This window comes from Egretta garzetta, unplaced genomic scaffold (genome assembly GCF_000687185.1).
Source record: "Egretta garzetta isolate BGI_Z169 unplaced genomic scaffold, ASM68718v1 scaffold553, whole genome shotgun sequence".
NCBI lineage: Eukaryota > Metazoa > Chordata > Aves > Pelecaniformes > Ardeidae > Egretta > Egretta garzetta.
In genome coordinates this window covers 2,488,913-2,504,952 of record NW_009259328.1, presented here as the reverse complement: position 1 = coordinate 2,504,952, position 16,040 = coordinate 2,488,913, and the positions used below count along the sequence as shown (strand labels likewise).

Here is a 16,040-nt window from a genome sequence, read left to right as displayed (position 1 = left end):
AGTGAAAGGTCTAAAGAAGCAAAACTTTAGTTGTGCCATCACAAGCTTGGCCAAATCAGTCGATTGCAGAACGTGCCAAAATAACCACCCATGTTTCTTCTGCTTTACTACAGTTTTAATTGGTTTCTCATAGATTTTGTTGTTGTTCTTACTTTTATATAAGAGATCTCTGCTGAAAGGCCTCCTTTCAGTTAGGTCTGGTTTTGTGCAAATACAAAAGTGAGCTCATCCCCTTCTTTAAGAGGTATTATGTAGAGCCTCCTACACTTGTATCTAAGCAAGCTTAAATCTTCTAGAAAACGAAGAGTAAGATATGGCTGGTGGCAATTGCTGCCTGAAACCAATTAGTCCATTTCAGTAGCTCCCCCAAAGAGAGTTGTCTTGCACAGGACAGGCTGAAAAGTTATGTTCATGTTTTACAACATGCCCACCCCAATAAGTATTTTCTCCACCAGTTTACAATACGAATTGTATTTGCAAGACTAGATGTAGAAACAAATATCATGTAACTCTTCCGAGACATATTCTAAATATGCACGTGGCTTTGTAATTAATAGACTGTAATTTTTAACCATCCAAGAATGTGTCCATTAAATTTGTGCACTGTTGAAATTGAGAATCTTAAGGACCTTGGTGCAAGGGAGTTGAGATGCCTAAGAAACTCTGAAAACAATGTTAAATAGCAGTCACATTCATTAAAGGTCCTTTCCAACCCAAACCATTCTATGATTTACTTCTTTGGCTATCTCGGCATGGGTACTGCGTAAAGCAAGTAGTTCCATGCAATTAAACAAGCCTGTGTCTGTTTTTGGCTCTTGGAAAAGTATCATCACAAGAAAAAGAGAAATTTTAGACACTTTGTAAGAGTATTTCCCAAGTATGGCTTTGTAGATCGAGGGCATTAACAGAAAGGGTGGTTGCTTGGTTTGTTTTTTTTTTAGTCAAATTAAATGCTCAAAGGAAAGATGTTCTTGCTGTGCAAAAAAAAAATAAATATAGTGAACACAGACTGGGGAAAAAAAAAAAACAAACAAGGAACTTACTTTGTAAATTTTTTACTGTTTTCCTCTATATTTTTACATGTCAGCAAGGAAATTGAGTTGAAGTGTCAGGAGGACTTCCTGAAGAAGACTCATTAAATATTGCTATGGAATTCCTACAGAATATCAATAAGTGTAGGCCTTGAAATGATGATGTAGGCATAGTTGCCCTCTATGTGGAAAGGGAAATGACTGCGGTCTTCCCAAAGTCCCTTCAATAGCTACTTTTTAATGATTTCAACCCTGCTGACTATTTGGCTTAGTTTATAAATAAAAAATTGAGGCAGTAGAATTTATTTAATTGAGAATCATACTGTAAGTTGCAAGTGCTATAGGAGAGTTACATTTTATGAAGATCCAGTAGCTGGAAATGTGGGCAAAGGACTTGGGACCTCCCAAAGTAGCTCCTGTACGTTTGCGGTTTTCTTTTTTCTGTTTTGACCTATCAGCTGTTTTTTTACATCCTTGTTCCCCTGCTCCTTTGCCATTTCACTTCTTAGGGGTTTTTTGTAACTAGGATTTAGTACAGGGCCAGTGAGTATGAGAAATATGTTAACAGAGTAGGGGTGGGTTTTGGGTTTGGTTTTTTTGCCAATAAAGTAGTGGTTTTGTATTGGCCTGTTCTGTGTGGAAGAGGCGAGAGCTTACCATCACTCATTTGTTACATGTGTTTGTAGCCCAGAGCTCACTGTGAAGAACTATTTTACAAAATCATGGAACAGTTCTCAATTTCTTGTGGTCTGTAGTTGTCATTTTAATTAAGAGTGAACAACTGAATACAAGTCTACAGACTGTCTAAAAGGATCAACACAAATTTTGAGCCATCGGGTTGACTTACATTTCTCTAATGCTTTCAGTTCACAGCTGCTACTGTGTGCTGAACTAATTTATGTCACTTAGAAGGTAAATGAAAAGGAGAGTTTTGTCACTGCATGACTTCAGAGAAGAGTAGGGGGAAAAATGCAATAAGACTGAAGGACTCTTTGGGAATATTGAGAGAGTACCAACTGACTATAGAGCAGAGGTGAGTGGAACAGTACAAAAAAGTTATTTGACAGGATTATACTCTCAGACTTGGTGAAGAAGTTGTTACCATGACTTCAGTGAAAGATGTTAAAGGAAAATAGGTCATGATGGCTAGAGGAGTGGGGTGTTCTGTGTTTATCCATTACTGTCTCTGTCTCTTGCTACAGATATACACAAACACACACACATATAAAAATGAAAAAAAAGTATTATATATGTATACACAGTAGCTGCTAAGTAGTGTCACATTACATTCAGATAACTTAAGTACTGACTTTAATGAGGCAGGGTTGACAAGAAATACGTCTTTATTTGCAAGCAGTACTAGAAATTTTAGAGAAAAGTCTGCTGAGGAGAGTTTAATTGTACCTTTTAATTTGATAAGAAGTATAAAAATGGATAATGACTGGAGCAACATTCAACCATATCAGGACTTTAAGAAGAAGGAACGAGGCTGAACAGCAGCAAATGTAGCTAAACTAGGAATAATTCGTTCTGATATGTGTAGGTCACAGGCATTAATGCTGTAGCTGAGGGATTCTTGCTAATGTGACCACTGGGAATTGTCTGCTGCTTTAAAAAAAGCCAAGGATGGAATTAAATGGATTTCCAGAAGGGAATTCTTACAGTTTGAGAAAATTTTATTACAGATTAAGGAATCTGTAGATTATCTTCTAAAATCTGAAATACATCTTTCTAATCATTTAGCACTGGTGGTTGGAGATTACAAGTGGGTATCCAGCAATATCTGGCAAGGATTGTTTGTAGCACTTTTAGAAACCTGTGGATATGTTACATTTCCTATTTTAGAGTTTATATGAACCCTTAAAAAGAGAAGTTTGTACAGTACACAGATTCTGTATCCTATATTCTGTATCTGTATTTGTTCTGGATATATAACTTGGAGAAAAGTGAAAGTTTCAGCTCATGTTGACTTCCAATGAGAGTTTGGCACCCGTACTCTCTCTGATCATTTCAAAGAACATATATTTTTAGTGAATAAATCTGCTACAAATTCATTGAAAGATTACCTTTGTTCACCTGTATAGTTGTATCCATGCTTGTTCTGGAGGTGTTTCAGTGATTATCACACTGCTGCACTGGAAAAAAAACCTGATACAACCAGCCCATTTTTAGTTTCCTAAGTGTTAGAATAGAAAAAAGTTAGTCTGAAAAGAATCCTTTCTTTTTAAGACATTGTCTTTCTCGAAGGTGACCTGCTATATGGTATTAACATTATCAATTTGTCATTCTTTCCTGTGTCATCATCATGTAACCAGAGCTTGGCTGGTTAGCAAGCCAAAGGAAGGTTCCTGCACTACCCAGGCATGCAGTGCATCTTCTGAATGCTTGTGTCCTTCACTCCTACTAAGGAGTGGAGATTGTATACAACTACTAAGGGTGGAGATTGTATAATAAGAGTGCAAGTAAGATCAGAACCAATTTAATATGCAGCCTGAGTCATAGGTGTTGCTAAATTTTGACATTAATTTAGACAATGCAGTGTGTATTATATGTAGTTTAAGAATAGTATATAGTACATATACTCTGAGGCTTAGGATTATAAAGGTTACCTCTGTCAAAATATGTTCCCTTCCTTGTAAAATGGAGAGGTCTCCCACATGTTTCTGTCAAAATCCTGCATCAGGTAGATTCTCTTCTAACAAGTATTTTTCTTCACTCTTGTTGATTGTTGCTAACTCAGAAAGTCTCCTTTATTTTATTTGGCAGCTACCTTTTAATATACAGCCTTGGAAGTTATCGAACAGGATGCTTGATTTATGTTTTAAAACTGAAAAATGTTTCACAGCTTTGATATCGCTAGTACATAGAATATTGCTATACCTGTTGCCTAAGACAATATTGTACCATTCTGCATGTTTTCTTGTGTCAGGAGATAATGAACCATACCAGAGAAGAGGAACCTTGCAAAACAGTATGAGTAACAAATGCAGCAATAAATTGACTGGGGAAGTAACAAGATGACTCTTTTTAGGTTCATTTTATTGAAAGATAACTTTTCTTCTTACCTTGTCCTTTATATAATATATATGTATATTTAGTAAAAAGTCCTGATAAGGTTACAAAGTAAACTGCTGGTCTTTTGGTTTCAGAGTTCTATATCCTTTAGCATTCAGAGTAGATTTTGTAAGTTTATCATATGAGTACCATTATCAGAAGTTATCATATGTGCATGAAAGGCAGTGGAGAATACTATCTCAAATCTTTAGCATCTTGTAGACTATTTAATACTGTTGGGTTTTGGGTTTTGGTTTTTTGGTTTTTTTTTTTTTTTTTTTTACTCTCTGTGAGAAAAAACAGTCCGTATTCAAAGAAGGTGGGAAGTATGTAATTTTGGTGAAGTCACCTTCTCTTAGCCGTTATTCCTTTATGAGAGTTTTAGTGTGTCTAGTCAGTAAACTGGAGACAACTGACTCAAGCAATAGAGCCTTCTCTGAAATATTGCTACTTGTGTGTTTATGTATTATTATTATACTAAGCATGCTTTTGAAAGTTTTTGTTTCTCCTAAGCTGTTCTTTTTCCGCCTTTGAGTTATGCAGTCTGGATGCATGGATCAGCCTCTCTTCCAAATTAGACAACAATTAGCGCAGATTAGACAGCCACGGGGAAATGTCGCAACTCCGTGAAAAATAATTCAGTACAGGAGAGTTTCTGTGCTCTTCAGCAGAGATTAGTGTTTTCATAGAACAAAAGGAGCAGTTTCACTACCTGAGATATCCTTTAAAGCTGCTTGCAATCATGAGTTGAGGAAGCACTGATTTGAGAAAGAAATCACAGCACTGCTGTATAGGAAGTGTGCAGGGTCAAGTGAGCATCAGCATTCAATTTTTAAGATTCTCTGTCAGATAATGGGAAAGCTGCAGGGGTTTAGACAAAGAGAACAAACACTGCTGGTGGTGGAACAACTCAAAACAGCTGTTTCTAAGCCATTCCTATAGTTGGATGGTTGGCCACACTCATCAATGAGTAATGTGTCACAAATACGTTAGATAAGCAGCTGCCTCTGATCTCTGTGACAAAAAGAGTGTCACTTTTTACTTTTTTGTGTGACCCTGGTAAACATCTCAGCCTTCCAGTGTGTCTGGAAGTACTGCAAAGGCAACTGATTTTTATGACTGCTAGCTAGTTGAATAAGCCTCTGACAGTGCAACAACCCACCATGTGATCGTCTTCGTGCAGATGTTTACCAGAACCTTGGATGCTGGTAGCTCTCTGGCCTAGCATTTCAAGCATCCACAGGGGATTCTGGTACATGGAATCTGAATCCCACCATTTTCAGAATTCAGTTAATATCCGCTGAAGTTCCTGCATGTCAGAAACCATATACTTGCACATGATACTTGAATACATTTAGGTATGAAATACTCAAACCAATAAATTTTCACAAAAATTAAAGAATATTAACTGCATAAAGTGCTATGAGAGAAAGAAAGATGAGAGTTTAGAAAACATGTATTGGATAGAAACTTAAACTCACTAACACAGGAATAGAAGATGTCTGGAAGATATTGATACTTTTCTACTAAACTGCTGGGAAATCTGTGCAGCGCTGGCACTAAATATGTTATGCATTCAGTAACAAGGTTCACAAGGTAAATACAGACTGGGTCTGAAAAATCTGCAGGGATGAAAAGAGCATACCAAAACATATAATAAGAAAGGCCACTGTACAGTAGCGCTGCTGCTGCTTAGCAGCTTTCCTTTCTTTCCCAACAGAATGCTCTGAGGACAGAGTGGCCCAGATAAAAAAGGGATGTTGCTACCTATGTTCCTGGCTGAACAGATACAGATGGAGAAGTGAGCTCAAGAGGCTGCCTCCTCTGTTAGGGTGTTTTGGGGTTTTTTTTGTGTGTGGTTTTTTTTTTCTTTTAAAGAAAAGTGTCTGAGAAAGGGTTCCAAATCAGAGAGGGAACATGAAGGGATCTTCCTCAACTAGACTGAATCTGTTCTTCAGCTTTCCAAATCATGAAATAATGCAAGAAGTACCCCGGTACATTCCTTTCAACAATGTGTTGGCAGCAGTTAATCCTCTTTCTATTCAAGAGCCTGGTACAGCTCCATACATTGGAACACTTTATTAAAGACGCTCTTTCCCAGGAAAATACAGTGATAATGTAGTGTCATAAGCTTTCAAAATGCTAGTTTTCAAATTTGGATGGGAAGGTTACTTTTCAGCTCCGAGTAGTCAGAGGTAGCAGTTCTCTCATAATATGCCCCTCTATAGCAATTCTAATAATGGAGGGGCCCTTCCTCCTGACATGTACTGAACTACTAAATTGAAAGGTGGTTTAGTACATCCTCAAACAAATTAAAAACACTTTCAGTAAGTATGGAATACTTCTTGAAATTATTTCCTCATGGGATTTTTATCTTTCTAAATTTTGCTGGGGCATGTACGTGCAATGATGCTAATTGAAAGAACAGAGGTAACCATTAGCAACAGTATGTTCCTGGAATGTAGGTAGCAAAAGGTCGTTGCATGCTGTATAGTTTCTTTCCAAGTATATTATTTTATATGTACTTGAAGTATTCTGAAAGTTTTCTATGGCTCTGTTATCTCTTCCCAATTCTGTCCAGGATTATTTGTTTTTATCCCTGCTTATGTTTTGATTCAAGTTAACCTATAAGATTAGAACAGTTTTACAATATTTGGTACTATAAGCTGTAACCAGAATAAATCTAAATAATCATGTAATGATTTTGTTCAGTCTAGTTGTAAATACCCTCATGACCAAACATCAGCTTTTCTGACAGTGAATGGGAAACACAAAGAATGACACCCTTCTGATGTATGTACTTAAACTTATCTTTGATTCATTAGATTCTTGTAACTTTTATAGCTGCTTTTCTGTGTTATGTATAGGGAGAAGAGTAAAAATCTTTCTTTGATAACATTTAGTCAAGCTATATATGTGTGACTAGAGGCAGTGAAACCTTCAATGATAGTGTGTCTTTGGGCGTGAGACACATGACAAATCCACTCTGGTTTAAATTCAGTTTTCTATTTACAAGCAAAATATCTTATGTAGAATTAAGTTTGCTACTACTGAATTAAAAATCTTACTCTGGTTTGAGTTAACCTTTGCGTTCCAAATTAACCCTAATACCAATGGAGCTTATTTCCCTCTATATTCTGTTCAAGATGTTCAAATTGCACCAGTCCCTTGGCTTCTTTCCCAGGCTATTGGTTGGTTCAAGAAACTGAACTGCTGTGTATTTTTAAACATCAAAACAAAAAACCCCAAAACAAGAACTACAACGACAAAACCCCAAACTCAATACCCACAATAAATCTTTTCAAACTCTCATCAATTTCTATTTTCAATGAGATCCAAAAATACTTAATGATTTGTATCTTCAGGTCTCTGTGCAAGACAAATTTTTTTTACAGCGAAGTTTCACACAGTCTTAAGTTCTTGGCAGCAAACTCAGTATACTCAAAGTTACTCTGCTTAAAATGACTTGTACTAACCCATTATTTTGTAGTAATTCAAATGGTTACCTAGAGCTACCTCCAGTTCACTGTACTGGCAGCTACAGTGGTCCTCTACGTTCTTGGGCTTTTCTCTATCGGGATTATTGCTGATTTTTTTATTTCTTTAAGTGTGTGATGATTTAGGGAAACTTTCATTTATTAAAAGAACATTAGATAACCTTCCTGAACCCAGTATCTTTTCCCCTAAATGCCCTGTAAGGTAGATGAGTGTGCGAGGTAAGGACATTCAAGCCTTAGGCCAGTGGCAGCAGTGAATTCTAGTGAGAAAGTTTCAAGACTTTCCAATGAAATTTTTCTTAAGATACTTCTCCTCATTTAATTTTGGAGGATTTTACTTACAGATGTTTAGCTTTAATAAATCTTGATATATATGGAAAAAATTTTTTTATGCACTTACGAACAAAACAAACTGAAGTGAAAACGAACTCTCCAGATTCTATATATATATGTGTGTGTATATATATATATTTTTTTTTTTTTTTTAATAGCACTGTTTTGATCAGACATGTGTGATTCCTTTAGGAAGGCATCTAGAATTCAAGAAGCAAAACCTAGGAGGCTATTACTGGACATATCTGCTTTTTTATAGCATGTTTGGCATGTAGTGGTTCCTTTGCTAAGTCATACAGCCACTGGTATTCTGATCCTTCCTGCAATATTCACATTTGACAATTGAAAAGTTTTATCACAAAGAAATGTCATTATGGTGCTAACAGTTCAAGTTGATTGGCACCATGCGTCTTTTTTTATGTGGGAGCAGCAGGGATAATTGTGTTGAGGCCATTCATTTCCATTTACTTTCTATGACACTCTTTACAAAAGAATCAGGCCAAGATTTTTGGATGGGTGAGGTAGGTGTGTCTGCTATTTGTGACTTCTTACAGATAATTCAGAAAAGACTGAGCATTGACTTTCTGCAGACAGCTTCTAGAAACTTGTTGCTTTTAAAAAGCCTCATCTCGAATTGTCACTGGGAGTTTTGTTCTTAAGACAAAGTTGTCTTTTGGTGTGTAAAAAATTTTATACAATGAGAGAGAGAGAGCACGCAATAGCATTTATATATTAAGAAGTTGTTATGCAGTTAGGGAAGAACAGCATAGTAATTCAAGTGACTGGCTGCTGAATGTGGATTATGGTGTGAGTCTAAAGTAGTTCTGCAAGCTCTGTTTGAGCCCTGAGTATTGCCAATATGTCAGTCATATACTTCTACCATGCTCACTGTTTTGCACTGTGGTGGCAGCACTGTGGAATTATTATTGAAAGCTTTCCATGTCTTTTTCCCACAGCATGCAGTTCTGCAACACTACAAGACAGCAGAACGAAGATTGATATTTTGGTTGACACGTTCGTGGGTCTGGAAGTTGAGGAGTGATTGTAGCCCTATGCATAACTGTTGGCAGGACATGAGTATTGAGAGGTATCATGAGACTGGGCAGGTGGCATTCATGGGAATTAGTGACTGGTGTGATGCAGTTCATCATCCATATAGATGCGCATAAATCTTCTAGTGAGGAAGTTGCCAGCCTCTCTTAAATAGATTTACCAATCCTCCAGGAGCCATTCCTGTTGCTGCGGGTTTGTCCTGTAGCAGATTTTATCATGAAGTTCATACAGCTGTGATACAACAGAGTCTAGTGCAGAGGTTCCAGGCTGTCTGAACTAGCTAGCTCATGTACCAAAGCAGCACAGATATATCACGTGTTACAGGCAAGTAACTACATGTAATACTCAGCCCAGGTAGTGCTGTGTTAGTGTGGCTCTACAGCATCCAGTAGCTGAATAAGCGTACAATTTTTTCCATAGCATTAATTTCTGTTACTGCAGCCATCCTATGTGTGTTCACACCTTCCCATTTTGGAAAAGATGCTATTTATGTTGTGCACATGTATATAAATATCATCCAAACAGCGAGAAAAAAGATTGGTTTGATTGAAACATAAAGAAATTTGTTCATTACTATTTTTCAGTGAAAAGAGCTAAATGACAACAGCTTCCATTTCACAGTTATTGTGGCCCAAACCCAAACATTTTGTTTCTTTTTGTTGTTGTTGTATGTTCTCTTGTGTTAGTTTTCTTTTTCATCTTAATAGGTTGGGGTTTTGTTTGGTTTTGTGTTTTTTTTTTTAATTTTAAAATGTGGTATGCCACTTGAAAATAAAAATGAGAACCTTTCTAAGCAAAACAACAATTAAAATTCTTTAGGCTGCCCCTGCTTGTTTTACGACTTTCTTTCGCTTAATCTGACTGTGAAGTTCAAACTGAACTTGGATCAATCTCTTTCCAACCTGCATTGTTAAGTCAGTATACTACTATTTCTCAAAAAAAAAAAAATCAATTGCAGCTATAAACTGGAAATTATAGGCAATGTACACTTATGTGTCATTGCAGAAAGGCTGGGTATGTATAGTCTCGCAACAAAACTATGTGATTTCCATATTGCTGGTATATACTGTGTAGATGTGCTAACTGTACATTATGCTATGTGCCAACAGGCTGATAATATGCTGCTTTCTTTTCACAGGGTTGTAGAAGGTCAGAGTGTTCACTCTAAAACAGTGTTTTCTTGATATTAGCAGCTGCATTTGTCAAGTTGTTCGTCCTTAATCCTGGCAGAGCAGAAATCTTACTGGTGTGTTAAGATTGTTGGTCTGGTAGGCTCTGCATGGAAACACTGGTGCCCAAATTGGGAGCATTAAGATATTTATTGGCTAGTTCTTTTCCATGACAATAATTTATAGTTGGAGACATTTTAGTCTGTTTATACTATGTTTTTGGTTAAAAAGAAACATTTTAGTACCTGCAATCAAATAGGTCTCTTCGCAAACACCTGGTTTTTGCTTTGTCATCAGGTTTCTGTGGTGGACTATTCACTCTTAACATGTCTTTCAACATGGCTATGCATAGCCTGTGTCAGTACACACTCGTTGGCTTTTTATTGTCTAGACCCTGCTTAATCATATTACACCACTTTTTGTCTTGGTTCTCTTGCAAGTAATACCCTAATCATTCAAGGTGAGCTAAGAATTCAAGGCTTCCTTCTGCTTTTTGAATGACCAGTTTGTAAAGGGGGTGCACGTCATCCAAAGTCAAATTCCACATGATATCATCTGTCAAATTGCTTAGAAGAGTGTGAATTTTAAATATCTATTTCATCAGCCTTCCTGTATAATTATGATTCAGTGATATTTTAAATTCTAGACTGTAGATATAAAATATGTGCTTCCCCTTCTTGATTAAAATATATCCTTCATTAAAAGCTACTTCTCTTCATCTTTGAATACATTTTGATGACGGTTCTTTAGGTTCTTTGTAGGTCTTTGCTAGCTGAGGGTGTTCCATGCTAGATCACTTCTTTCCTTTTTAACTAGATGATGGCAGAAGCTTTGCAGAATAAAATTAATTACTGGATGAGGAGGAAATATGCATGAAGTGGCAGAAATTTTAAACTTAAGCACGAAACACTTTCTATTGCTAAAAGTTTGTGAAACCTCTCTCCCTGGCCCCCCTCCTTTTTTTTTTTTTTTTTTTTTTTTTTTTTTTAAAAGCAAAAAGATTTTCTACCTCTATATTCATTGGAAAACAAGAGGACAAGCATCAGGCTTTAGGGGTTTGGGTTTTTTTCTGTAATTAATCTTTAACCTGTTAAATTTTGTCCTGCCTTAGCTAAGCATATGCATTGTAAATGGCTGCACCCCAGGGCTGCAGGAGGAACAGCAGCTGCAGCTCTTGAAAATGAATAGGTTCTGCAGCATCTATATGGCCATGTGGAACACCTGGCAATAGATCTTTTCATTTTCCCACCATCCTCCATCATTAAAGGCAGGTGAAGGAATTTCCCTTCATTGACAACCTACTGCTGGTGAAAGCTGAAAGAGCCAGATGGGATTCCTCCAAAGTTTATTTTAGGCATGGCCTTGAATTATGTGATCATACTTTATACTCCCTGAATTAATTGCCTCAGCCAATAACTGAATCAAATGCAAAAGGAAGAATTATTTCGCATGCGTAAGTGTAGGCTGCACTTTTTTTAACTTAATACTCAACTCTTAACCTAAATATGTTATTGCAATTAATTACATTATCTGTATAACTGTGCACATAATGATATATATAAAATACAGTGATTATAGAGCTGCTAACTACATCAGAGTACCTGTGAAATTCAGTTTGTTTTCATTCACAATGTCTCTGGGAGTAAGGGTAGTGTAGGTCTAGGGTCTCTGAGGTTGTGTAGATAACATGTAATACAGATTTCAGAGAAAACCTTGCTCAGGATAATTTAAGTAAGGTTGAATGTTGGAAATTTTTATGTGAATCTGTGTGCATACAGGTGTGCAAATATATTTATGGAAACATGGAATGAGCTGTGGCCAGTCCCTACAGAGATTTGATTAAGCTGATAAAAGGCATGAATGACTGAAATGAATTATTCTATGTATGTAATTAGTAAATGACTAATTGCTTGCTTTAAGTTGTTTAAAAATGATGAGGTGTTTCCAAATTTCTGTATGTATGGAATTTAAATCCATACCAACTTCTGACCTCACATACCAGTTAAATCATACTTTTATTGTTCTGGAAAATTGAGATTCCTGAAAAAAAGTCTTTTAATTATCTATAGGGTTTCTTTCAGGCTTAAGAGAAATTGAAAAAATCTCAAGAGAATTCATTAAATCATTGAGCATTATAGGAATACATTTTTGCTCTTACCTTTAGCCTCTTTATCCATACAACTGGGAGTACTCATGTTTTATTTATGGACTGGTAAATAATTTATGTTTTGTTTAATCTGAGTGTTTATTTAAAGTAAAAATAAAAGAGCATAAAAGGACCATGCATCTCCCAGATTAGAGCATCATTCTTATCTAAAAAAATTGTTTTTATGAATAAGATGCTAGCCCCGATTTCTGGGAACTAGCATTGAAGCCTGGTTCTGCAGGTTTTCTGTGGGAATGCTAGCAATCAACTTGATTTTTCTATTCCCAAATTCTTATTAAAGAAACCCAAAACAACAAAACACCTCTTCACTCTTTATTTTCTTTAGTAACTTAGCAAATACTTTGGCCCCGGACTGTGAGCTGCGAAGGGTGTTCCTAAAATATATGAAGACTTATGTTTTTAGAACTAGCTAGTGGCTAGTATGTCAAATACACTATTTTCAAATAGTAACTGCAACACATATTTTTGCTGCCCACTTTTCACAAAAAAAAGTTTGTTTTTAAAATATTAACATTTTAATGTTAGCATTTCCTAAATAAAAAACATCTCAAAAATGTGATTTTTGAGTTTTGAAAATAAATGTTTTAAAATTACAGTTTCAATTACAAAAGGAAACTTATGAAAATAAATGTTACAAAGTAAAAACAAAGGTTAGAACTTTTCTTCAGAAAAAACCAGCGAAATTGAAAAAAAACATTAATTATTGATGTGTTTTATTTTGGGCTTATATATGTCAATTATTTATTCAAAGAAATTTTGGGGGTTTTTACTTTGACTTTTACTCTATACAAAAGCTGTTTTAAGATCTTTTTTTATTTTATCACTGACTTGGAAAAATTAAATATTTGTTCTTTTTAAACCAGATGTAAAATCCACTGAGAATATTCTGGTTTTTCCTTCTGTCTCTTTTATCTTAGCATGGTGCATTTTCAGTAGTCAGTTACTAGGAGTCTCCTTGGGTGAAGTTGTTTTGGGTTTAGCCAGTGTTTTATATCTAGTGCTGTTTTGCTTCAATATTGTCTTTTTTTTTCTTTTTTTTTTCCTTCTTTCTTTCTTTTTTTTCTTGGAAGGCGAAGGGTGCTAGCTATATCTGATGGAATTGAACATATTGGGAATCTCCGCTGGGAACTTGCGCTGTGCCTCCTTGCTGCTTGGACTATCTGCTATTTTTGCATTTGGAAAGGAACTAAGTCTACTGGAAAGGTGAGGATAAAATTCTGTGCGTCAGCTGTATTATGACTCTTGTGCTCCAAACCTGTGTTGTCATTTATATTCATTTAAATCTGAACAGTAGAATTTCACATGCATCTTGCTTTGCTGTAACTATACTTGGGGGTATATAGATTATAATGCTAGGTAATTAGGAATCAGTCATACTTTGCATTGGTTTGTTCCTTTTGGTTTTCATGATTTGCTTTTTCCCTAATTCTGTTAGATGAGGCTGGTTGGTTTTAGTTTGACTTGGTTTTGTTAACTTAGCAGACTACACTACTGGCCGGTTCTTGAACCCTGAAATCAATACTGGGTTGTGTTGATTTCTGTGCATGACATATCCAAAATTTGAATTTTGTCCCAAACTGACAGGGGTTGAAACTCAGTGACACAAGTAAATTACAAAGGTAAGCAGAGAGACTTTAGAAATATGAGCAACCTACAACAAATGCAACCTACAACAAATGCAAACAAATACAAATGGAACACCAAAAGCAGAAATAATAAAAAAACTCAGAGATAAAGATGAACATATTAAGAGTACAGGGTATTTTTTCTTTTTTTCCTTGTAACTTTTTGAGGGAATGCCACTCTATACTGGACACCCAACAAAGAGACTGCTTCACAGCCTGAGTCGTGGGATGATGGAGAGGTTGCCCCTGGAGTAGTAGCAGACATAGTTCTGAGTAGAATTCTGATTAATCAGCCAAACAGAGAGAGAAAAGAGCCATAGTTTGGGGTGTGTTGTGTGTGTCTAAAAAAAGCACTGGTTCCTCGTGTTGGAACCAAAGAATACAAGGGAAAAATTGGTGGATTGAAACACTTCGTGCATTTATTTTTCAGTTATTTATTACGTAGTTTGGAAGTATGGTTGGAATTTTTTTGTTTGTTTCTAGTTTAGTAGCCTACATTTATAAATGAAAAGTTTGGAATGTAGAGTGATTTTTAATTTAGAAAATGTCAGAGTGAAATTTTTCAGCTTTCTCAATGATACCCAGCCTTCATCCTATCAAGATTTTGGCTGAAACTATTTGCTGAGTTCTGTCTGTATTTGCCAACTGTGTCAGTCAATCTGGTACTGCATTTCTCATCTAAGTATTTGCACACACAGATTTATGCAGCCCTACTTCTATCAACTCACTGCAAGAAAAATGCTGAGAAAGACTGTCTAGGGATACATATAAGCATGAATAGTTTAGAGGAAAGAGGGGAAAAAAACCCAAGGAGAAAAACATAGAGAAGCAAAGGTGATATAAGGGAATGACAAGATAAATGTCCATATGGCTTTAAGGCGTGCACTCCAGAGAGGTGCAAAAGTGGTTTAGAGTTGTCTGAGGAGCTACAGCTGGCAGTGAAGAGATGAAACTAAGCAAAAATAATTTTCTTTTTTTCCATCAAAAAAAATGTCTGAAGATGGAGATTTATCCTACCGTAGTATAATCTGACCAAAGGATGGAGGAAAAAACATGTGCTGTGAACGTACATGCATGCTAGGTTCTGCAAAACTGCACTGTATTTAAGAAAATTAGCATTGGTAGAAATCGTTTGCTGATAGGGAGAGGCTCTAGTGATTTTGGAAAGGATGTATTTTACATTTCTGCAATTCTGTAGTTTACATTCAGATACATATCACACAAGATTCCTCCAGCTTATACCAATTCCCCAGGAACAGATCTTGCATTTTGGAAGTAATTCAAGTGAAACTGACCTGTTTGACTTTTTCTTTTAATTATTATTTATTTCTTTTTTTTTTCCTGATAGTTTAGCTAAAACTTACTGGTAGGTGGAATAATTTTTTTTAATTATTATTTTATTTCAGTGTGATTTTATAACTACCTTTCTGATGTTGTTAGGTGAAACAGCCTGAGAAAGAGACATGTCTTGCCACTTGAAATGTTATGATAAAGCTTTTCAACTAAGCAGAAATAACTAGCAGTCTTGCAACAGAAATGCAGAGAAAATGGAATTGATACCCTGTATTCAACTTTATAGGTCTCAAGCTTAAAAAAATTAGATCAGGATCCTGTAAGAAGTAGACTCATCATATTTTTACAGCATATAGATTGGTTCTGAGCAGCAGTTTTGTTTCCAAAAATCATGAGGAAGCAGACTGGTAGATTCGGAATCTGGAGCGCAGGTCATTTTTTCCTCGCTCCTTCCAGTGGTGGGCAGAGACACTGGGCAATACAGGCGGACTCAATCTATTAACACGTGGCTTTGCGACTGGTGTCGCCGCCACAACTTTGAGTTTTTTGACCATGGGATAGTCTACATGGCACCGGGCTTGCTGGCGTAAAATGGGAGCCAGCTTTCTCAAAAGGGGAAGAGGGTCTTTGCCCAGGAGCTTGCGAGGCTCATTGACAGGGCTTTAAACTAGATGTGAAGGGGGAAGGGGAACCTATCGAGCTGGCCAGCGACAGGCATGGGGATGAAATGCAAGGGTTAGAGGGACTGGGGGCTAGTATGAGCCCTCAACCCATTGCCCAGCAGTGTGTCAGGGGCGCTGCAGCCAAGTTGAAGTCTG

At 36.4% G+C, this 16,040-nt stretch overlaps 1 protein-coding gene across 1 annotated transcript in view; it reads left to right on the top strand.

The window, feature by feature from the left end:
- SLC6A11 (solute carrier family 6 member 11) overlaps positions 1–16,040 on the top strand; it is a 106,689-nt gene that overhangs the window by 14,427 nt on the left and 76,222 nt on the right. The window contains exon 5 of the mRNA XM_009636644.2: positions 13,375–13,507. Coding sequence (XP_009634939.1) covers positions 13,375–13,507 — 133 coding nt within the window. The remainder of the gene's footprint in view (positions 1–13,374; positions 13,508–16,040) is intronic.